Below are 22,714 nucleotides of genomic sequence, written 5' to 3'. Positions count from 1 at the left end.
TACTCTCCCACGACCCACGCGACGATGTAGGTAGACCTGTGGCGCGTGAGCCACAACGCACTCACGCAAAGGTGTAGAGAGCGGGAGAGAGCGGATGGCCGTACATGACCGGAGTCGGGCCAAACTTGAGCGTCTTGCGGCCCGTGGACTCGTCGAGGATCTCGCTCACGACCGGCATGTTCGAGAGGCCCTGGAAAAACGCAGTCGCGTGAATGAGAGTGGTTTGAGTCTGTCGATAGCGCACGAACTTGAGGCGCGTACGAGCATGTCCTTGGGGATAACCAGGGCGATCTCGAAGACGGCCTTGATCGCCGGCTCGTCCCAGCACGGGAAGGCCCGGCGGGCATCCGTGGGCTCGAACTGCGTGCAACCGCCCCACCTGCGACGCCCGATGCAAAGTGCGATCAGTAACACGCACACACCACACACACACCACACACAATGAGTCTGCACATGCGCTGCAGAGAAGGAGTGATTACTTCTGCGAGCCATCGCGGGCGGCGTATTTGGTGCGGTAGAAGCCGGCCATCTGGTCGTTTAGCTGGCCCACGAAGGTCACGTGAAGCTTGGCGTGGCCGAGCGGCAGCTCCCTCTCGAAGGTGAACGTTGCGGTGTCGGCCTTCTCGTCGAGGCTGATGTCTGTCGCCACGTCCCGCAGCTTAGGAGCCAGCGTACGTGTGTGCGTGTGCGGTCATGGTGCACGAGCCTTACCTGTGGCAGCGAGGCGGGCATCGTGGTGGATGAAGTCGACGGCCTTTATTTGGATCTCCTTCGAGTGCACCACCACCTTGCTCGTTGCTGACAGCACTGCACGTGCGACACAAAGATGATGCATCATCAATCAACGTTCGCAAGGAGAGAAAAGAAGAGGTGAGGATGTGTAAAAACTGCTGCTGTACCTTCGATTTCGATCGTCTCGAAGCCATTGAACGAAAACGACTCGAAATGCGGGGTGATCTCGACAAAGTACTTGCTGGGCTTGACGTGGGTCGGCAGCAGCACGTCCTTCAGCTCCAATTTCTTCTGATCTCTCTCCATCTTGCTTGCACGTAGCGCACTCGAATCTTTGGCTGTGTGGTCGCGCAAGGTCGACAAAATGGGTGCAATACAGCACTCACGCGCTACTGCCGAACCTTCAGCAAGACGTCAAGCCACCAACTGTTAGCACTGCTGATGCACCGACAAGTGGTCGCCTCTACATGATGGAGGCCAAACACGAAGAAGAGAGCAGAGGCTGATCGATAAGAGGGTAGGGGTGGATCGGTGGTTGGTCTGTACATTATGAACAACAACGCTAGGTGGGGGGGTAGCCACAAAATGATCATAACCACGCGGTGATGGTGGGTTCTCACGCTCTTCTGCTCTACTCTACGAGAGAGCCTTGAGACGAGCCAGGCGCTCCTGCAGGTCATCCTGTTGAAGCCTCAGGTGAGTGTGTGTGCGTGCGTGCGTGCGAGTGTGCGTCGTGTGTGCGTGCGTGCGTGCGTGAAGAAACGAAAGAGGGTAGCATACGCTGCTGGCGGCAACGGGTTGGGGCGCGGCACTCTGCGGCGTTGCCAGCTGGCCACTGAGCTCAAGGCCATGCTCGTCCGCCACCTGAGAGATGAGCGAGTCGACTTGGTCCTGCGGCGTGGTGAGCGTAGAGGTCTGGCTCATCGCCCCCTCCATGTACATCGATTGCACGTCTGCACGTACACGTCGAGCATGTCAGACATGGCGTCCGCCCAACCAGGCTTGTGTGCGTCGTGTGCGTCACGTAGAATGGGATACGCACCAAGGTTCTCGACCTCCTTCTCGAACTGGTCCATGACCTTGGTCATCTACATCAAGGCCACCGCGTAAGAATCAACAGATGTAGAAGAAGAGAATGATGATGATGAAGTACCTTCTCGAGGTTCATCGACTTGGAGGCGGCTTCGAGGTTCTTTACAATACCGCCCATGGACTTGGTGACCATTCGCATCCGCACCGCCGTCTCCACTCGCCCGGCCACCGCATCGATACGCGACGCGAGCCTCAAGTAGTTCCTGCACGTCCGTTTGTGGCGTGCGGTGTGAGGAAGCGCACACACGCACCACTACAGAGAAACTACAGAGATGGAGCGCACAGGGATTGGTTCTTCTCACGAATGGCATTTTCAGCGTAGATGCGCGCACCATCCATGTTGCCCTTCTGGATCGCCTGTGGTCGCGGTAAATCCATCAGCATGAAGGCTGCCTGCCAGCAAGATGCAGAAGATCAAAGAAGGGGGCGGGTACAAGTTTGAGTTTCAATTTGTTTTGCTTTTCGCGCTTCTCGCAATGCTTGGACTCACGCTGCATCTGCTTGGACGTCCATTTCAAGTTGAACAGTTGCTCTGCAGATGAAATCATTCAATCAGCCATTACTTTCCTGTTCCATAAAAGCCTCGAAGGCCTTCAGAAGAAGATCACCACGATGAATGGAACGAGGACGTACTCTCCATCTTCTTGCTTCTTCTCTTCTGTAATCAACGCCAATTCGTTGCCCGCAGTTTTCCAGATCCCCAGGAAAAGGCTACGGAAAATCGAGGTGTGCCTTTTGTATTTACATTTCGGCTTGCGAGTGTGAATGTGTGCGTGTGTGATGAACGGCTCTTGCCTGCCAGGCTCTCGCGTCTTCAATGGACAGAGGGCGTGGACTGGACTCGAGAGAGGTCGTAGGTGTTGAGGGCGGCCAGGAGGGCCTCGCCGAACCGCCAGGCCGAGGTTGGCCCCTGGCCCGTGATGAGCTCCCTGTCCTCGACCACGTTTGGCAGCAACGGCCAGCGCGCCTCGTACCGGGCTGTTGGGGGGGGGCAAGTTAGCATCCACCACCAGTCGCCAGGCATTGCCCAGACAAGTCAAATGAGCCATGACCGTACCTCCTGCATCTTTGAGCGCGTCTTCAACATGCAACTGCAAGCGGTCTCTCCTGTAATTGTGTGATGAGATCGTGTGTGTCGCGTGTGTGTCGTGTGTGTACCACAGCAGTTCGTTGAAGGCTTCCTCTTTATCGGAGTAGGCGGTCATTTTGTACCCCGTGTATGGCCAGTGTTGGTCTGTGGCGCGATCACGATTAGCCGAGCCCTGACCCAACAACACGCGCGCAGAAATCGCGAGAGAACGCACCCATGGGAATGGCGAGATTGACCGAAAGCAGGGCCACGGGTCCATGACAAATCAGGCCGGAGGGCTTGGCGTGCCTGTGGAAGTGGTGGATGATGTAGCCCAGATTCTGGTTGTTATGCAGATCGACCATCGGAGCGTGACCGCCTGGAATGCCGCACATTCCAGACAGAGCGAACAGAGACGCGACGAGAGTGAGCGCTCACACACTCGTGCATCGACTCGCGTCTTTGGGTGAGGGGGGGAGGAGTTACGAGGTGCGTACCGGGCACGAAGAGGCCGTCGATGGGCAAGAGGTCAGCCTCGCCCCACGCCGAGAACGGAATGGGCCGAGTCAGGCTTCCCTCCCTGGCGCCAAAAGCAGAATCAGCAATCCCGTCGTACACAGCTGTGTGTGTGTGTGTTGACGTTATGTCGCCAGGGGGAGCGAGGGACGTACGATTGTTCTTCGAGGTGGTCCTTGAGCCAGGCCTTGGCCTTGTTGTACTCGCCCGGAGCGCCGAACCACACCTAATGTTGCCAATCATAGCCAAACGGATTGCGAAATGAGCAAATTCGACTGAACTCACTCACTCACCTGGGCCAATAACCGAGAGGCCTCCGGAGCGGTACCATGTGATCGGAGAGCGGATCCATGTTAGGAGTCTCTCCAGTCGGGTTCGTGAAAATGGGCCTACACAAGGGCAACACGTGTCAGCATTTGATTATAATTATATAGACACATATGTGCATATATGTGCACGCACATTGATACGCGGAAGCTACCTGTATCCGGCCCGCTCCAGCATGTTCAGAGGCACATAGAGTTCGGACAGGAAGAAGCCCGTCTCTTGAGACTGGTGTTTGCCAGAGCGCTTAGTTACGCATCGTGCACCGGAGATCGGGCTTGGGTGGTGGTGGTGGTGGTGCTGGTGGTGCTGGTGGTGCTGGTGGGTACCTTGCCGCTCTTCAGGTTAATGTCCTTGGCGCCGCTCAGGACGACCAGTACGCTGCGTGCAGTGCTCATCGTTTATGGTGGTCTGCACGCAACATGTTCGTACTTCAGCACAACATATCAAAGCTGTGATGATTGTCAAGGCTGGGGAGTTCGCGTACTATGTTGTTGTCTCGGCGAAGTTGGTCGGTGTTCGCTTGCTTGGTTGGTTGTTTGCTGGAAGAAGAGCCCGGGCGCGGGCAAAGAACTCGGGAGGCAGGCCGAGGCCGATGGAAGGACGGCGGATCGGAGGAAAGGCGGGCGCAGGTCCCTTGGCTTTCCCTCACCTTTCGGATCCGGCCTCGGTTGAGCTCGTCTCGCTCTTCCACGGAAGCAAGCCAGAAAAACGGACAAAAAGAAAAACTAGAATAGCGAATTTTCCCGCAAACACTGACCATCCGCTCGAAAAAATAAATAAATAAATAAATCAAGTAAACAATAAGATAATAAAAGAATAATTCAATATGGGTTGCGAAAAAAAAACACAATAATATCCACAGATAAAAAGATTGGATAAATCGAAAAATTACAATCGTCCAACGGCTGCTCAGCTCTGATTCTCTGTGGAGGCAGGGTTAGCGATTGGGCGGCATGCGGGATGGACGCGGTTCGTCATACCCTTGTTGGTCTGCGCCTTCTCCCAGCCTTTGAGCTCCAGATCGAGCGCTTCGACATCTCTAGAAACTCGCATGCTCTCCATACCTGCTTCGTACAAGATCCCGCCCTGGTCAGAAGAGCGCACGCACGCACGCACGCACGCACGCACGCACGCACGCACGCACGGTTCTGACTTCACGTACCCTTTTGGAGGATGTCGGGCTCAGGCTCGCTGTCGCTGTCGCTGGTGTCCAGCTTCCTCTTGGGTTTGGACTTTCGCTTGGGCGTGGACGGCTCGGCCGGCTTCTTGGCCTCCTCCTCGGGCGACTTGGTCAGCTTCAGCTTGAGGGTCGGGTGTCGCTTTTGCCTGTCGCCTTGCCATAGCCTACACTCAAATCGACCGACCGGCGACCACCGAATCCGATCAACCACCACCAGCAGCAGCGCACACCACTCGCCTCGCCTAGGGTGCCAAGCACCAACTCCCTCAAGAAGAGCTCGAAGGCGAGGTGGTACCAGTTGGGGATGTCAAGTGGTATCTTGATCTCCGATCTGAACATTTCCACGAACTCGGACTCGACGGACATTATGGAGTGTCCGCGCGTGAACCTGAGAACGGGTGTAGCGACCGTCAAACCCGAGCCCAAGCACAACCGGGCGCCGAGGGGGGGGGAACAGGCCAGGCCAATGCACTATTGGGCGCGTACCGTGTGAACTCGGTGGTGGACACCGACAGGTTCCAGTTTTGCAATTTTCGGAGGCACATGACCACGATGCCGGTGATGTTCGCTCCATCCTGCAGCGTACGTGTGCGTGTGCGTGTGCGTGTGCGTGTGCGTGTGCGTGTGCGTGTGCAAGAGTAATCGATCAGAGACCACAGCGCTGCATGCATGCGGTGACGTGGCACGTATGTACGCACCAGGCAGTGGATGAACAGCGGCAGGTTTTGAGGGCTGATGCAGGTCTGGCAGCGCAATACAAACCGCACAAGGATGAGTTCACATACACGTGGTGGTGGTGGTGGCGGCGGCGGCGGTGGTGGCGGCGGTGGTGGTGGTAAGAGGAGAAGGTTCAAGAGCCACTCTCTCACCTCGAGAATCTGGGCGACGAGAGCCGGAGAGACGGTGACCTCGTCCTTCATCTTCCCTACGGCGAACGGCAAGTGTCTGCAGATACGTTGGGCGAAACAATGGTAAGTCGAGAGAATGCAATCGCGTTGTGCATGCCAATCTGCGCGCGCGAGGGTCGAGTAGGAAAGTCGGCGCCGCACGTGATGTTGTGCTGCTTGCAGAAGCCCTTCAGGTCATCGCTGGGCTCACCCGGCAGCAGCGAAATGATCGTCTTCAGCTTCAGCCTGTTGAAGTGGTGTGCGCGCAAACAGTGGTCTGTCTGGTGAGCAACCAAGCACTCGAGCTAGAGGCCGAACACGGGGCCGCTGAAAGGGAGTAAAAGGCCCGAGGGGAAGCTCTGCACCGTTTGAGAAACTGAAGGTTGCGTTTCTGAGGGTAGGCGCCGCGATAGAGCCCCTCCTCGATGATGGCAAGTCTGTGATGGTGATACGTGGCCACAGCGCGACGGTGGTTGGTGGTAGCGCGTGAGGGGGCAGCAACAGCACGCGCGCTGCGAGAGAGAGTACCGGAAGGGTGGGATGAGGGTCCCCTTCTGTGGGCCTCGTATGCACTTGGCGTGTAGTCGTTGTTCCATCTCTGCCTCGATCGATTCAGTACGGAAGAGTGGGAGGGGGGGCGTGTAGCGCGAAATCGAGGATGAATAGGAAATAAATAATAATTATTAAAAATGCCGAGATGAATAATGAATAAATCAAGATGAAAAATCGGAGGATTTAAGACTGCCATCTCGAGTTCAAGATCGGATGCGAAAACGTAGAGAGCTACCTGTGGAGGGTGGCTGAGCTGCCGTGGCTTCCATCGTTGCTGGTGCGGGACCGTTTTGACTTAATAGCACTGCGTTCCCTGGATCAGCGGTAGACCAACGGACCTCGCCGACCGCAAGCACGACCAGTTGCTTCGGTGCCGCACACAGCAAGTGACAGACAGCGCCCAAAAGAGAAAAACAGCAAATAAATAAAGAAAGAAAACAGATAAATAAAAACAAATAAAAAGGAAGACCACTTGTTTATCTCTGATTGCTCTCCGTTATTTGTTCTGTACACTGGAAGGCAGCTTTCTTCGCTCTGCCGGTCTTGGTTCTCCTTCTCATGACTGAGCCTGTTCATCCCCGCATGGCCTTGATGAGGCGATGGTGGTACTCCTGCACCTGCGTCTCGAGCTGCTCGTACTTCTCTCGCATCAGCGTCATCTCATCGATGTGCGCCCGCTTCCGCTCATTGATCTGCACATTTACGCACAGAAACACATAAAAACAGTCATCGACATGTCTCGTGTGTCGTGTGTGCGGTGAGCGGGTAATCGTGCGTACCTTCTTCTGCATGGCGCGAATGAACTTCTCGTTTTCTTCGATCTTGGCTTGCGCTTCTTCCCTCTCCTTCTCCGCAGCAGTCCTGTCGCTCTTGGCCTCGACCAAGGCCTGCTGAGCAGCCTCCTGCTTCTCCTTGTGGACCTTCTCCAGTCGGACGAGCTTCTCGGCAGCAGCCTGCAGCTGCTTGGCGAGGAACTGCGGCAATTGGAGGCGAGTGAGCCGGCGCATTGAAAAGGTTCACCCTTCGCATTGAGCGGGGCAACGTACGAGCTGCCTGCTTTCGAGCTCCCTCGATTCGGCGTTGGCCTCTGTGATGCCCGCCTGCGCGTCGTCGATCTGCTCCTTCTGCTTCTGCAGCTTGTCGGTCTGTACCAGAAATCGGCGAGTTAGCGTTTGTCTCTCTGCGCGAGTACTGATAGTGTAAGAATCACCGCGCACCTCAACAGAGCACTCGTTCATGACCGCAACGCACTTGAGGATGCTCTCCTCGAGCTTCCTGAGGCACCCCAGACGAGCGCTCAGTTCTGGTTTACAGGAGGTAAATCAGTACGTCCAGGCGTAGACTCCTACAAACTGCCAGCCACACGGCACACATACCTCTGGCCTTGACCTCGGCGTCGCCGATGGTCTTCTTCTCTACTTCGACCTGCTCTTCCATGTCGATGATGGCCTGGAAGGTAATGAAGATAAGACATTCGCGATCATCATTTGCCAGGCATAACCGATCGTGTAGCCGCACCTTCTTCAGCTTCTCAGGGTCCTGCACGATTTGCGAGCGGAGCTTCTGGCCGTCTTGCTTGAGGTTCATGATCTTGAACATGTTGTTTTGGGACTGTGGCGTTTGTTGCTCCCGTGAGCAAGGAACCAGAAGGGATCCGATTGAGCAAAACGGCGAGAGGGAAGGTGTAGGGTACGATAGCCTCAAGTCGTCTGAGCTCGTTCTTCTGTGAGCGCCAGTCCTGCTGCAGCTGCCATTGGAACTTGTTGAGCTCCTCGACCTCGGCGCCCAGGCTCTGCGTCTCTGCGGTCAAGTGGTCCACCTGCTCGCCAGCAATGGAAAGAGTCAGCTCGGTCACGAGAAGAAGCTCAACAAGAAGCGACTCAAGCATCGTGATGTCACGCACCATAGGTTGCTCGGCTTGAAGTCGCCTCTTGAGCTTGTCGAGCTCTTCCTTGCACTCTTGGTTCTTAGACTCCAGTTCATTTTTCTGTTCTTCCAGTGCGTCCTGAATAGGGCGGGTGCGTGGTGAGCAGATCAATCGCCACCTTCCACGACAAGGCCGTAAGGGCAAGATACGACGTACAAACTCGGTGTCGTATTCATCGAACTTGGCTCTGCGTTCGCCTCGGAACTTGAGGAAGTTGATGATGGCCGATAGGTAGCGCACCATGCGCTTGCTCTCGGGCTTATTGAGGTCGCTCATTTGGAAATCGTTTACGCCCACGCTCACCATCAATTTCTTGCTGCAGATTGAAGCAGAAGCCGTCAGAAGTTCATACTCAAACGTGGAAAGCGGAATGAGCGACGTACAGAGCACGAGCGAACGCGATTTCAGGAATGGCCTCATCGTAGAGCTCGGGGTACGTAAGGACTTGCGATGCAGCAAAGTGGGGCTGTTCCAGCTCCTCGGGTCGCATGCCCAGCAGGAGCAGTACCAGCTGTCGGTAGACGCTGCGCATCTCAGTCGCGGTGGGTGCTGTGAGCTTCTGAGGCGGGAATTCGATTTCCACTTCAGCCAAGCACGCGGAGATCTCGCTCGGCGAGAGATTGGGAAACGAGAACACACTTTTGCCAGCCATCTTTCTCTCTCCCTACTTCCTCTTCCAATTGTGGTCTCGAATTGCACTGTTCGTAACGTCTGGTTCTGTTGCCTGCGTGCTGTTGGCGCCAAATTTTTAGCGCCAAAACAGCGAACGAGTGAAAGGAGAGATCCGTGAAGTCGATGCACAAAGCGAGCTTGTGAAGCTTTCCGAAGTTTGGCCCGTACCACGCAGAGTCCGTGTACCACGCAGCCTTCGCCCACCTCTACCCCGTCGAACACGCCCACACCAGCACCTGTCCGTCTGGTGAGAGAAAAATTCGAGATATTTTTCGCTTCAATTTCTTTGTGCGACAACGACTCGGACTCATTTTTATTTTTTGTTTTTATTGTTACCACATGCAAAACCGTGTGTTGCCGCAGGTGCGGATGGTGGTGTTGGGCCAGGTAGATGCCGGTAAGTCCACCACCGTCGGCCACCTGGCCCGCGACTGCGGCGCCGTAGACCAGCACACCATCGACCAACTGGGGGCTGAGGCCGCCGCGCTCGGGCGGTCCTCATGCAAGTACGCCTGGGTGCTCGACCGGCTCAAGGCCGCGCGCGAGCGTGGCACCACCATCGACGCCGCCGAGCTGACCTTGACCACCGCCAGCCGCCGCCTCACCATCGTCGACGTGCCCGGCCACCGGGACTTCCTGCGCAACATGCTCTTCGGCACCTCGGGCGCCGACGCCGCGCTGCTGGTCGTGCCCGCCGACCAGGCGGAGTTCGCCGCTGGCATGTCGCAGTCCGCAACATCGCAGGGCTTGACCCGCGAGCACCTGCGGCTGGCCTACGCACTCGGGCTGCGGCAGCTAGTGGTGGCCTGCAATAAGATGGACGCCGTGGGCTGGTCCGAGCGCCGCTTCGGCGTCGTGCGGGCCGAACTGGCCGCGCTGCTCAAGAAGGTCGGCTTCCGCCCCGAGAAGGTGGCCTTCGTGCCCATCTCGGGCCTCCACGGTCACAACCTGGTCAACAACCAGGCGGCCGCCGCCGATGAGCCACCACCTGTGACGATGCCCTGGTACGCGGGTCCGACTCTGATCGAGGCCCTCGACGCCATCGAGCCCCCCGGGCGGCGCCTGCTGCTGGACCGTCCCCTGAGGGTGCCGCTCCAGGACGTGTACAAGATCGGCGGCATCGGCACGGTGCCGGTGGGTCGCGTGGAGAGCGGCGTGCTGTATCCGGGCACGCCTATCGTGTTCGCCCCGGGCAACATCACCGGCCTTGTCCACAGCGCCGAGCAGTTCCACAACAGCATGACCGAGGCCGGGCCGGGTGAAAACGTAGGGTTCAACGTGAAGCAGGTGTCGGTGCGCGACATCCGCCGGGGCCACGTGGCCGGCGACGTGTGGCGCGACCCGCCGCTCGGGGTGTTGGACTTCACGGCGCTGATTGTCATCACCAACCACTCGGGCCGCATCGAGGTGGGCTACACGCCCGTGGTGGACTGCCACATGGCCCATGTCGCGTGCACCTTCAAGGAGCTGGTGGCGCGACTGGACCGGCGCACAGGCCGGACGCTCGAGGCGCGGCCCAAGTGGCTCAAGGCGGGCGACGCCGCGCTCGTGGTGCTGGCGCCGGTCAAGCCATTGTGCGTGGAGGCGTTCGTGAACCACCCAGCGCTCGGTCGCTTTGCCGTGCGTGACATGCAGCAGAACGTGGGCATCGGGGTGATCAAGTCCGTCACCCGCGAGCGACCAGTCCGGCCCGACGCTGTCGGCGAGTAGAAGTATTGCGTAGTAAAACGTTTTGTGATCGACTTCAGTTCATCGTTGGTCATGTGCACATTACTCAGCCTGATGCAGCACGGTTGTCAGCGTGGACGGCCAGTGATGATCCTTCCAGAAGTGAAGCAGTTGGAGCTTGCTGCTGGAGTCCATGTGGCAGAAGGCTACCTGATAGAGATTGGACTTTGACTTGGTGCTGAGGTGGTAGCTCCATAGTCTCAGCCTGAATGAGGCTATGGAAACAGGTATTGGGTTAGTAAAAAGAAGCCTCAATGGAATAGTGGTGATGGAGGAGAAGTGAGGGGTGGAACCTTATTGCCTCAGGATGGTTTATGAGATCATTGAAGATTGTGCCTTTTTAAGTGCCTCATGGGTGACTGCTTGACCTTCCTTCTGCAAATCAACAATCAATTTTGTTAAAAAATGTCATAAAAACCAGGAAAGAGCATCCAACATCCTCCTTCTCCTTCTGCTTCTTTCTTTTTTGTTGTCCTTCTGTTCATCATCTCCTCCTCTTCTCCTTCTTCTTCTGTTTCACTGCCATGACCTTCCTGATCTGATCATCCTTGCTGGCAGGCAGGACACAGTGGTCTGGGTTGGGGCCTTGAGCTGCAGCAGCAGGAGCAACAACAGCTGGAGTGGCTTACCAAGCAGAAGCAGGAGATTGAGAGAGCCAAGGAGCACAAGAAGCTCCTCCTCAAAGACACAGCCAAGCTGCAACAGCAGGATGTTGATCTCCAGCTCATCATGTGCATGGCCAGAAAGTGAAGGACTGTGAAGAAGCCAAGAAGGCAGTGGAACATCTGTCTACTTCTACCTAAACCACCACTATGGCAACCACCACAACCACCACCAGCAGCTGCCAGTAGTGGACCAACCAGGTTGTTCACTTCTTGTCATTGTTCTGGTCACCCTCATGCTCATCTGCTGTGGACCAATCACCTGCTGATGTCTTCCAAGGTCTCTTGGAAGACAGACCAAGATGCCTACAAAATTTAATGTGACACTTTTAGGTACACCTCCTGCTATCCTGCCTGCCTAGGACTACTACTCTACTGATGATACTGCCTGTGTCATCTGTCTGACCATTGATACCATTATCTCTGTGCGTGACTGTGGCAGTGGTGATGTGGTGCTGTGATGGTGGTTGTGGTGGGGGGGGGGCTGAAATCCAGAGCCATTGATGACAACCATGCCAACATCATCAATATTGCTCACCCTTGTGCTGCCTGTGTTTCCACTGATCTCTCCCAGTGGTGTTTACCACTCAAGCACTTGGGAAATGAATCTGACTGGCCAGAGTGAATTGCCAATCTCATCTGCACTATACCTGCCAAGCAGCCCACAGCAAAGGAACTCATTTAAAAACTCACCTCAATCAATCAACAGCTCCACATAATAACAAGAACAAGCAACTGGCCATTAAGAATATATGCTGGTAACCCATCTCCTTTGTGTTTGCTCCTCACACACATAGAAATTGAAAAAAGGCAACATACAAATTGAAACAAGAGCCTTACAAATTGTTGATGCAAAATTCACAAAAATTCACAATGATGTTGTTTGAAGACACAGCAGTTGTGAATCTGTGATACTCCTGCTGACCATACCAAAGATGCCCCCTTGTCTGCTCACCTCATCAGTGACAGTGTTGAACATAAACAGCCTGGGATCTGGGGGAGACAAATCAGTCAACAATCTTTCCAAGCCTGCATCTTGACATTGCAAAGAATGATGAATGTACCTTTACCCCCTCCTAGCATGATGCTATTCTTGTAGGTGACAGGGCATTGACCACTGCTGAGTGCTTCTTTGGCAGAAAGTGGCTTTACATGAACACATACCTGCAACTTCAAAGAACAATCATCCTCAGGTGACACTTCTTGCCCTGGCTCCAACTTCAACAACTTCTCACACTTGTGTGATCATATGGTTGGCACTAGGAGCAATGACACCCAGTGGCAAGTTCCTTCCCAGCATGAAGGGACTTATCCCACACATGCTTAATTGCATGTACTCCCTCATGGATGCCTTGGCACTCCTGGTTGTTTGCTGGGCAGGAAGAGAAGGAACAAGAGGAAACAGAAAGGAAAGGTTGCATGAACAGGAAGGATACGCTTGCTTTGCAACGCGTGTTGCAAAGGGGCCGTTACCTTTTCTCAACTAAACATGTTCAGATTATTGCTTGCCGTTATTACTGGCTTCCCTCGTAACCAATCAGCACAGGACCCACAACAACTCGTTTCCAGCAGCAAATGAGGTACCAACAAACCCAGAGTTTCACTACCACACAGCTGACACAGTCCATGGATGCCCCACGCGATGCCCAGTGGAAGGAGGAGGTGAGGAAGCGCCAACAGCGACACCTGCCCGAACTAAAAGACGAGAAGCACCAGAAGCTCTTCTTCTTCACCAGCTACACGCAGCTCGCCGGTGAGCGCCACCAGACGCGCCGTCACCGCCGACACAGACCACAGGCCCCAGCAGCTGCCACAGAAGAAGTTGAAGTTGCCACTGGCGCCCAGCGTCCGCAGCCCCAAGAGCCGCAGCGGATCGACGCGCGGGGGCGAAGCAGCAGCGCAGAGGTCATGGCAGTTTCGACCACGCCTCGGCCGTGGGCCTTCAAGGACGAGAGCCTCGACAAACATCAAGCCAAGGCCCTCGCCCGCTACACGCGTCGTCTACATTCGGGCCGACCTGGCCGCATCGCGTAACGAAGTGCCGCACCGGTGACTATGAAAAAGAAAAGGCTTGACTCCCTGTAACAACACACCAATAAATTTATAAATGGAAACCAATCCCCTCGCGCCGCTGGCCCAAAAAGAGCAGCAGAGAGGCGATGACAGAGAGTGAAGAACATGGTAAGATAAGAAGTCGATCGAAAGAAGAAGAGGCAAGACGTCGTAGAGTTGGTTAGCTAACTAACGAAGAAGAAGAAGAGGAGATGGCAGCGGATGAGGATGTGCGGGTGCGACAGCTGCGCGGTCTGGGCAACCTCTACATGCTGGCGCTCTGCCCCGAGGACACGCCCTTCACCCTGCCTGAACTACAGAAGCGAAGTCAGCAGGAGGCCAACAAGCGGCAGAGTTCGCCAAGATCCTCATCACCACCAACACAGAAGCACCCCCAACAGGCTTCTACTTCTTCATCTTCCTCTTCCTCGTCCTCTTCTTCGCCACCGTCAAGCGGTGATGACGAACGAAGAAGACGGCGGCGCCTGCCATCGCTGGGACGACGCGACAAGGAGGAACGACGACAGCGACATCCGCCAGCACAAGCGACAAAGGCAGAGACGGAGAAGATGGCGAACAAGGACGCTGCGCGAGAGTCATGCGGCGCCCCTGCACTCGCCTTTCTCGAGGTGGACGTGCGCGTCAGCCAGGCCAAGGCCCTGGCACGGCTCGCCTACGACTCCAAAGCGCCCAGCTTGTCTTTCCTCGGCTGAAGCGAACGAAGCATCGGCACCATCAAACCTCTTGTAGCGTACTTGTTAATATTCGATATATATTATATTAAAAAACAATATTGCCGTACCCAAGGAATGCTGTGCCCAAGAATAGAAGCGCAAGTGCCGGCCAAACTCCCCCACCCTTTTCTTCTTCATCTTAATCTATCTCTGGTGTAGTCCTTCTCCTGGAGCGGCTTTGGGGGGGGGGCGCTACGTCCTCTTGTTTTTGGGCCAGCTATTTAAATTTGTTTTTGTTTTTACTGCGTTTTCTTTTCTTTTCATTTTTTTTTCATTTTCGCGATTTCTGGCAGGCAACGTTGTCGACCCTCAACCAGTAAACGTATCCACGTTGAGACGCAACAACCAACAAAGGCTTCAACTGGCGGGCCTTCTTGAGAGTGGGCCACAATGCAGGGTTCGCTGTACGTACTTACACTATACATGTTTTGAGGCCGTGGGAAACGCACTCGTAACAAACATCTCCCTTCTCTCCCAGAGATGGATCCACCAACTGGTTTGACGCGGTTGAGGAACAGGAGCCACCGCGAGAGGACGCAAACAAAGCGCTCGAGCGGCTACTCGCCGTACGTTCCCTACTCCGCCTTGATGCTAAGCCCCCCCCCAACACTACACTCGCCAGACTTTATATATTCCGCTCACGTTTGGCCGCACAGGAGCCCTTCGTTGGGTCAGACATCGTCAAGTATGTAGACCCTCTAGGAGGCCCTTCCTGTGGCGTGAAGATCACCTCATCTGACAAATAATCTAAATACATCACGGAATATGGGGTGGCCATTCCAATGCAGAGTGCTTCAGACCTGGAGGCGCGATGTCATGAGCACGCCACACTACCACAGCTTCCTCACGGTCATTCAAATCATGACCCACATCATCAGCTTGAAAGACGTCGGGTACCCTCGTCTCTTCCTTGTGCCACGCAGCGGGAAACATGAAATAAGACTAACTCGCTTGCTTCGTGGCCACTCCCCAGAGCCGAATCATGGAGCGGGCTTGCCACCCTCTTGAAGCAGTTCTTTGTTCTCTCCTACGTTGGAGGGGTAGAGGAGAACATGGTGCTCATGGCCAAGTCGTACGATGCCTCACCTCCAAACCGCGTGTAGCACACTCTTTTCATCTGTAAACATGTCGGCTCACGGTGGGGGACCCGCGCAACAACAGAAAAATGGACCACATCGAGCGTTTGCACGAGTCCAAGGTGAAGGGTCTCACTCGTCGATTGACGCAAGCCGAGAACGCCTACGCCGAGGTCAACAAGAAATTGAATGAGATGAGCGAGAAGGCCAGGTACAACTACTTCGAAGCTCGACTTGCAGCTTGCCAAAGAAAGCGCTGACCTCGTCGTCGTGTGTAGGAACTTGCAGACCCTCAGGGTCAAGGAGTCGCTGATGAAAGCCATGGGCGGGACAAGCCAATCGTACACACCCCCACTTGCCGTTTGGCCTGCCGGCATCAAAGAATACAGTTATCACTCCATTGCCTCTATCTATGTGCAGCATGCCAGTCACGAGGGAGTTGGCAGCCTCATCGATGGGTTTGGGTGCGTGCCACTGCTTGGCTCCTTTTGCACCAGATTCTGTTTAAGCTTACGGTTATTTCCATCTCCACCAGCCACCAGGACTCCGAGACTTGAAGACCACAACAACCTCGCCGAGGGTACGCTTTCGTGCTTGGTTGGATGCATCGCCTGTGTCGGGTGTGCTGTGTGTTAAATGTGTAAAATAGTTCCACGCGAGGAGGCATCCGCGAGCATCCCCGCACCCCCGCCTCTCAGTACCAACGCTCCTCCGCCTCCCCCACCGCCAGCAGGTACAGCTACCCAAGTCCTACCTGCCATGTTTTTTCGCAACTCACGATTCGTCTCTTCATTTATGGCCTTTTGTGTGCAGCGCCCGCTGCTCCGCCGCCTCCACCCGGCCCACCCGCGCCTGGCGCCCCGCCAGGTCCGCCGCCTCCACCCGGCCCACCAGCGCCACCTGGCGCCCCGCCCGCGCCTGGCGCGCCCCCGCCGCCCATGGGTGCGCATCCCTATCCCAGGCATAAATACCTCTTTTCGCTGCTGATGTCACCACTTTTGCAGCCCCTCGGATGCCTGGTGCTCCGCCGCATGGCCCTCCGCCACCCGGCGGCCTGTCCGCCAGCTCCGCAGGTACTGCCGGTTGACCCGATTGTTGAGGTGTTTGGACCAACACGTTACCCACACGCAACACGGTACATGACACACGCAGGCTTACAGCTGCCGCCGAAGCCGGTGGTGAAGCCCAGCACGAAGATGAAGCAGCTCAACTGGACCAAGATTCCCAACAACAAGGTGGTCTCCTCCTACTGGAAGGATGTCACCGAGGTGGGCATCGAGATCGACTCCAACGAGGTCGAGCTTCTCTTCGCCGCTCGTGAGGACAAAAAGGGTGCGCACCACTGCACACAGCACAGCACACGCACCACGCTTGACAATTTTATCTGCCTTGGCTGGCGCAGAGATCATGGGACCTGGAGATGCAGGAACAAAGAAAAAGGAAACGAATGTCACCCTGCTCGACCCCAAGCGCGCCAACAACTGCGGTACGCGCTCCGTTGCTGGCCGGGTCTGCTCTGCTTTGTTGTTCATCTTGCGGTGGTTGGCACTTCTGTTGGGCGGCACAGCTATTGCGCTGTCGAGGTTCAAGATGAGCAATGAGGACATCAAGCAGGCCATTCTCAGGCTCGACGAATCCAAGCTCAGTGCCGAAAGCGTCGAGGTACGACCGCCGCTCACACGCATTCGATATACATATATGAGCGCAGTGCGCACACACGCTCAGAAAAGTTGTTGGTCTAAGACCGCACCCCCTTTTAATGAATTCACCGGTTTGCCTGCAGACTCTCCTGAACTACATCCCCACGCCCGAGGAGATCGAACAGCTCACGGCCTACGCCGACGACAGGTCGAAGCTGGGCAAGGCGGAGCAGTACTTCTTGACCGCCAAGGTTCGCCACCTGGCCGCCTGTCGACATAGTGGTCGGTCACTGGTCTGATGTCGTCGTTGTTCGTTATGTTGACAGGACATCAAGCGACTCGAGCCCCGGCTGAAAGCGTTCCTCTTCAAGCTGAGGTTCCCCGAGATGAAGGACAGCATTCGTCCGGTACAGCACACTTTCTGAATGTGCGTGCGTGCTGTTACGAACGCCGTTCGACCCTCATCACCGTCGCATGTGAATGTGTGGCGTGCGCAGGAGATCGATGCGGTGCTGGGAGCCTGTAACGAAGTGAAGCAGTCGGCCAAGTTCAAGAAGGTGCTCGAGGTGGTGCTGGCCCTGGGCAACTACCTCAACGGCGGCTCGTTCCGCGGCTCTGCCTATGGGTTCAAGCTCGACGTACTCAACAAGCTCCGGTACGTCGTCGTTGCCGCGCACGCGCTTCGGCTGATAGTTACCGACGACTGACGCATTGCATTGTTTGTCGGACTACAGAGACACCAAGTCGGCCGACGGCGAGACCACGCTGCTGCACTACCTGGTGAAGCTGGTCAACAGCAAATATCCGGAAGCGGTCAACTGGGGCCGTGAGCTCAAGAACGTTCCCCATCGCCGCACGAAGTACCTATTGCACACTCACACGCACATCCGCACTTGCAACATCGCACACCACATCAACTGATTGTATGTTTGCAACAGTCGTTTTGTCCTCGGTGCAGTCCAACTTGGCGCAGATGAACCAGGGCTTCAAGGCCGTGGAGCGCGAGCTGCCGTTCAGCTCGGAGGACCCGAGCGACCCGTTCCTGCGCCAGATGACCGAATTCATGTTCCGCAAGGAGGACTTCGACCAGCTCCACGCCGACAGCAAGACCATGGAGGTTTTACCTTTTTCTCCTTATCAAAGTGGCTGTGTGTGGTGGCGTGTTGCATGTGCGAGTGTGGGTGTGCGGTGCGTCTGCCGCAGCGTGGCGTTGCTCAGCCTCGTTACTTGATTTCTGTGTGGTACGAAACCAACTGCGATTCGCAGGAGGACTTCAAGCAACTGGCCGACGCATTCGGCGAAAGCCCGCAATGCACACCCGACCAGCTGTTCTCCTGTATCACCGCGTTCATGGACGCCTACGAGGTTCGCAGCCCCCTCCCTCCTCTCCATCGACATCGCCCGCCACATCAGTGCGTGCTGACGCGTCCCCTTGCCAATCCGCATCTATCGCTCAACCACCAGCGCGCGGAGAAGGACATGAGAATGAAGGAGGAGAAGGCGATCAAGATGGCCGCAGCCGCAAGTACGCAAACTCTTCCCTAATTGAATTCCTCGACCGAGCTCAACTCTTCCTGACGAGGCGACTGGCACCCCATGAACTCTGATCAAATTTGTGACTGCTGTGCAGCGAGGAAGTTGTCCGGCTCCGCGCCGAGCGGCACCAGCGCCAGCAGTTCGCCTGGCCTGCCCGGACTGGCTTGTACGGCTTTTAATCGAGCCTGTCGTGTGTGTGCGTGTGGCGGTGCTGCGCGCGTACTTTGACCTCATACACTTTTTTGGGGACCACCAGACGGGGTGAAGCGATCGCTCCAGGCATGGGACTCCCCACGTCACCAGCCGGTTCGCCATCTTCTCGAGTTCCCGCCACGCTGCCGCCTTTTTTTTCTTTTTCTTTCCTTTTCTTTAACTGGCTTCGCCCTCCCCTGTAGAGTTTGGCAAGCTGCGAACGTCGATCTCGCGCCCCGTGATCGATCCCCTCGCCGCCCGGCCTCAGGAGCCGGCCGTCGTTCCTGGTACGTACCATGACCACCATCCCTAGAGAGAAACGGCCGCGACTCATCATTGTGGAATGTGCGCAGAATTCCTGAGCAAGTTGCGCAAGGCGCCCGGGTCGTCGGTGGCCCCGGCGGCCGAATCAGCGGCAGCGGCGGGGGTAGAGCCGTCGCCGTCCGATGGCCCGGCCGTTTCCCTATTGAAGAGGTCGCTCTCGCTGGCGTCGTTCCCCGAGGTGGGCTCAACTGCGACTGCGCTGGCCGAGGACTCGGCCAAGGTAGTCACGCCGGGCACCGTCAGAACGCGCATCGGGTCGTTTGGCGGAGGCTCGGGCATATTGGTCGCCACCCCCGAAGTGACCGACGTCGACTCTGGTACGCTGTCCTACCTGCCCATCGTCGGCCTACCACCTGCTCATCGCTGTGTCCGTACGTGGGTGGGCGACCGCACACGCACGACCGCACACGCAACACGCAGGGCGCACGGATGAGGCGGGCAACGTTGGTGGCCTGCGCGAATCTGGCAACTCTTCAGAGCCCAGTTTCCCAGCACCTGGTACGGTCACCGCCCGAATGCAAGCCAAGTCTTACCTAAACTTACGCTGCACACACCAGGGGCCAACTTCCAAGACGAGTAGGGAGCCGCCCTGAAGTACATCCACCGCCAAATCAGCAAACTGCAACCAACTACGCCACAGGGCCACCCTCACAACCAGTCTCTCGTCTTACGCCTGAGTTCGGTGAGAGCACCGCAGAAGGAACACAAACTATGTGAAGAATTTAAAAAATGCACACATTCCACAGGCATTCTTGGGATCTCGTTAGCCTTCGGCACCAAAGTGGGGCAACCACCAGCACGAGGAGCCCCACCACTCCTTCCTGAGTACCCTTCCACTAACGAGTGCGGAGCTGTTGTTTCATCCTCTTGCAACCATCCGCACAGAGTCACACAACACACCCTGTACCGCGCCTTGAGGAAGCGAACAAGCGCAGCAACCCGTAGAACACTTGATCCGCCTTCGCCACAAGCCAGCAAAGATGGCTTCCGGTACGCTCTCTCGTTCTTTTGATTGGCAAAGAACGAAAGCGAAAGAGGGCGACAAAACTAATAGAGAGTGTAAATACAAATAATAAATAAAAAAATATAATTTCGTCAGGGGTAACTAAGTATTTTTGTTGTGTGCGGTATTTTCTCATTATTGTCTTTTGGCTTGGTGGGCAGTGATGGACAAGAAGGCGAGCAAGAAGGAGAGCAAAAAGGAGAAGAAGAGCAGCGGCAAGCGAAAGGAAAAGAAGGAGAAGAAGTCGAGCAAGAAGTCGAGCGACAGCGCCGTGCCGCCTGTCAAGCCGACCACCGGCGGCACCTCCACTTCCCTCTCCCCACGCACCACCACGTCCCCGCGCCTCTCGCTCTCACCCTACCAGTCCGATGGCCGCCTTGCACGCAAGAGTGCGTTCTCTACTGTCGTGTCGCGTGTCGTGTCGTGTCGTGTCGTTGCTTCTGATAACACGCAACACGCAACACGCGCCATGACACACAGGCAAACTGTTCGACAATGTGGAGGAGAGCGGAGAGGAGCTGGACGAGGGAGATCCGCCCACGTACTACACCCACGGCCTTCGTGGCGAGGACAGCCAGGAGTTCCTCGACAAGCTCACCGAGCGTATCCCCGGTATGTTATTCACTCCGCACTGTGCGTCGCACGTGTCATGCTCGCGTGTGTGTCGTGTCGTGTCGTGTGTCGCTGCTCACTTTTTCCCGCGTGTGTCGTGTCGTGCGCGTGTGGTTTGCAGAGGTCAGCAACAGCTGGATCTCCAAGTTTGTGAATCCGCCCGCATTCGGAGTTGAAGTCCTGCTCGACATTCTCAACGACAAACAACAGAAGGAGAGGTACAAACCTTCCACCGCTGGCGCAGAGCTCTCGCACGTGTGTGTCGTGTGTGTGTGTCGTGTGTGTGTGTGTCGTGTGTGTCGTGTGTCGCACACGGCTGACTCGGAGCCACTTCTTTTCTTCTTCGCGACCAAAGGAAAACGGGTAACGACTTCGCGGTGATGGTGGGATGTCTGAAGATCATCGAGATGCTTCTGGACACCAGCGCGGGCATCAACGCCATCATGACCGTGGGCAACATCAAGCAGATCGCCTTCCTCATCGAGACCGAAGATCAAGGCGTGCAGACCGAAGTCTTGCGCCTGCTCGCCGCGGTGTGCCTGCTGCCGCCCAAGGGCCACGATCTCGTGGAGGGTACGTCAGACTCGTACACTGTCGCTTTCATTCTTTTTATATTTATTTTACATTTATTTCTTTATATATTTAGTATATCTCTCTATATGGATATGTGGATATAATCTGATGAATGTCAACAATGCAGCCGCCCTCATTGAGTTTGGTGAGAAGAGCAAGGCCAAGTCGCAGTACACCTACCTGGTGCGCCCTCCCCTGCTGTGCGATTGATCGAAAAGAGTTGATTGGCTGACAACCACCTCCCTGTCGGGAAATCACAGGTCAACCTGCTCGACAAGAAGGACGCCGACGCCGACTTCATCACGCAGACGCTCTCGCTCATCAACTCGCTCATCAGTTCGCCCGGTACGCCAGGACATTGCACTCCGACAGACATCGAAATTTCATTGCACTCATTCGCGTGTGTGAGGGCGTCTCAGATGATGTGGAGGATCGAGCCAAGGCACGCAAGCTGTTCGTCAAGCTCAAGTTCGAGAAGAAGCTCGACAGCCTCAGGTAAACCTACACGCGCACGCACCACCGCACGCGCAATCGCACACGCACACGCACACTACCGATGACGCGCAAGTCACTGAATGATTGTATGCCACACCCAGAAACGCGTGGGAGACTTCGGAGAGCGTGATCGTGCAGCTCAACGTGTACAAGGAGGAGAAGGAGGAAGACAAGAAGCAGCTCAAGATCTGGAGTGTGCGTAGCCGCGCTCGCCCTTCTCTCTTTCTCTCTCTCTCTCTCGATCGCGACACGTCGTGGCTTACAAGTAACTCACACAGGGATCGCGTATCGGCGGTGTCCCTAAGAACGAGCCCCCGCAGTACGTCGCGCTGGCGGCGGTGAGGCCGTTGCGTGCAATTCAACAACTGCTAACCGCACGACACTCGCCGCATCGCACGCACACGCACACGCACACGCACACGCACACGCACACACGATAGGATGTTCCAATATTGGATGCGAAGTGTGGTGGAGACGGAGTACTACTCGTCCTTCCTCACCGTCTTCCAGACCATCACCCAACTCACCGCCAACACCGAGGCCGGGTACGTGGTCCCTTATCTTCGACCGACCCTGCGCATTACCGCCCAACGTTCCTGCTGCTCACACGCACCACCGCACACGCACACACGGCACCGCACACACCGCACACACGACACCACACCACACCACAGAGTGACGTCATGGAAGGGTCTGGAGACGCTGCTCAAGCAGTACTACCTCCTCGTCAACGCCGGTGGCCTGGTCGACGAACAGCTCGAGCTCATGCCCAAAACGTAACCCCCCCGCCCCTTCACTCTCTTTCACTCTGAAGCGCATTGAGACGCGCATCTGACATAACGCACCACGGCGCGCAGTCAATTGGACAATTTGGTTCGGTTGCACGAGACGAAGGTGAAGGGCCTGAGCCGTCGGTTGACCAAGGCCGAGACGAGCGTGGCCGAGCTGACCAAGGAGGTCCAGGAGCTCACCGAGAGGAACCGCGCGCTCAACACCATGCGCGTCAAGGACGCCCTCATGCGCGCCATGACCGGCGGTTCCGCCAGGTTCGTGCCACCGCACACACGACCCGACACACGACACACGACACGCACTCACATCGGTTGCTCGTGATTAGCATCAAGGAGGTCCCC

General features: G+C 56.2%; 8 protein-coding genes and 2 pseudogenes across 8 annotated transcripts; 5 read left to right on the top strand and 5 right to left on the bottom strand.

Annotated features, from left to right (window-relative positions):
* Positions 1-61: 61 nt before the first annotated feature.
* Positions 62-1,038, bottom strand: ACA1_132880 (peptidase family m1 domain containing protein; the record flags this gene model as incomplete). The annotated part of the gene is made up of 5 exons (XM_004339017.1): positions 62-190; positions 262-379; positions 480-639; positions 712-807; positions 900-1,038. 5 exons carry the CDS (start codon positions 1,036-1,038, stop codon positions 62-64), a joined length of 642 nt encoding a protein of 213 aa, XP_004339065.1.
* Positions 1,039-1,368: 330 nt separating this feature from the next.
* On the bottom strand, positions 1,369-2,464 carry ACA1_132870 (chromatin modifying protein 1b, putative; the record flags this gene model as incomplete). Its single annotated transcript, XM_004339016.1, has 7 exons — positions 1,369-1,413; positions 1,513-1,685; positions 1,775-1,820; positions 1,886-2,027; positions 2,108-2,181; positions 2,259-2,356; positions 2,458-2,464. 7 exons carry the CDS (start codon positions 2,462-2,464, stop codon positions 1,369-1,371), a joined length of 585 nt encoding a protein of 194 aa, XP_004339064.1.
* Positions 2,465-2,638: 174 nt separating this feature from the next.
* On the bottom strand, positions 2,639-4,131 carry ACA1_132860 (DJ1/PfpI superfamily protein; the record flags this gene model as incomplete). Its single annotated transcript, XM_004339015.1, has 9 exons — positions 2,639-2,802; positions 2,882-2,931; positions 2,983-3,058; positions 3,129-3,272; positions 3,391-3,473; positions 3,565-3,635; positions 3,738-3,798; positions 3,891-3,961; positions 4,063-4,131. The coding sequence occupies 9 exons, from the start codon at positions 4,129-4,131 to the stop codon at positions 2,639-2,641; spliced, it is 789 nt and encodes a 262-aa protein (XP_004339063.1).
* Positions 4,132-4,645: 514 nt separating this feature from the next.
* ACA1_132850 (Putative tyrosine phosphatase family protein) lies at positions 4,646-6,399 on the bottom strand (the record flags this gene model as incomplete). The annotated part of the gene is made up of 10 exons (XM_004339014.1): positions 4,646-4,659; positions 4,717-4,800; positions 4,899-5,069; positions 5,147-5,304; positions 5,403-5,491; positions 5,615-5,659; positions 5,786-5,861; positions 5,966-6,049; positions 6,169-6,240; positions 6,332-6,399. The coding sequence occupies 10 exons, from the start codon at positions 6,397-6,399 to the stop codon at positions 4,646-4,648; spliced, it is 861 nt and encodes a 286-aa protein (XP_004339062.1).
* Positions 6,400-6,927: 528 nt separating this feature from the next.
* ACA1_132840 (Nuf2 subfamily protein) lies at positions 6,928-8,934 on the bottom strand (the record flags this gene model as incomplete). Its single annotated transcript, XM_004339013.1, has 10 exons — positions 6,928-7,047; positions 7,135-7,329; positions 7,402-7,500; positions 7,573-7,658; positions 7,732-7,804; positions 7,874-7,966; positions 8,049-8,174; positions 8,259-8,360; positions 8,439-8,598; positions 8,666-8,934. 10 exons carry the CDS (start codon positions 8,932-8,934, stop codon positions 6,928-6,930), a joined length of 1,323 nt encoding a protein of 440 aa, XP_004339061.1.
* Positions 8,935-9,323: 389 nt separating this feature from the next.
* On the top strand, positions 9,324-10,664 carry ACA1_132830 (translation elongation factor EF1, subunit alpha, putative; the record flags this gene model as incomplete). The annotated part of the gene is made up of 1 exon (XM_004339012.1): positions 9,324-10,664. One exon carries the CDS (start codon positions 9,324-9,326, stop codon positions 10,662-10,664), a length of 1,341 nt encoding a protein of 446 aa, XP_004339060.1.
* Positions 10,665-12,970: 2,306 nt separating this feature from the next.
* On the top strand, positions 12,971-13,378 carry ACA1_132820 (annotated as a pseudogene).
* Positions 13,379-13,608: 230 nt separating this feature from the next.
* ACA1_132810 (uncharacterized protein) lies at positions 13,609-13,856 on the top strand (the record flags this gene model as incomplete). Its single annotated transcript, XM_004339011.1, has 2 exons — positions 13,609-13,750; positions 13,798-13,856. 2 exons carry the CDS (start codon positions 13,609-13,611, stop codon positions 13,854-13,856), a joined length of 201 nt encoding a protein of 66 aa, XP_004339059.1.
* A 1,439-nt stretch (positions 13,857-15,295) lies between these two features.
* Positions 15,296-19,478, top strand: ACA1_132800 (formin domain containing protein; the record flags this gene model as incomplete). The annotated part of the gene is made up of 22 exons (XM_004339010.1): positions 15,296-15,417; positions 15,485-15,547; positions 15,627-15,670; positions 15,749-15,786; positions 16,074-16,148; positions 16,211-16,279; positions 16,367-16,538; positions 16,609-16,692; positions 16,774-16,868; positions 16,990-17,097; positions 17,173-17,253; positions 17,344-17,501; positions 17,581-17,686; positions 17,805-17,963; positions 18,050-18,211; positions 18,311-18,371; positions 18,477-18,548; positions 18,639-18,688; positions 18,780-18,861; positions 18,928-19,215; positions 19,319-19,396; positions 19,456-19,478. The coding sequence occupies 22 exons, from the start codon at positions 15,296-15,298 to the stop codon at positions 19,476-19,478; spliced, it is 2,190 nt and encodes a 729-aa protein (XP_004339058.1).
* A 586-nt stretch (positions 19,479-20,064) lies between these two features.
* Positions 20,065-22,714, top strand: part of ACA1_132690 — a 6,363-nt pseudogene continuing 3,713 nt past the window's right edge.

This window comes from Acanthamoeba castellanii, assembly GCF_000313135.1.
Source record: "Acanthamoeba castellanii str. Neff unplaced genomic scaffold scf7180000084700, whole genome shotgun sequence".
Taxonomy (NCBI): domain Eukaryota; phylum Discosea; order Longamoebia; family Acanthamoebidae; genus Acanthamoeba; species Acanthamoeba castellanii.
Note: the sequence above shows the minus strand (reverse complement) of the source record. Positions and strands in the feature narration are given on the sequence as shown.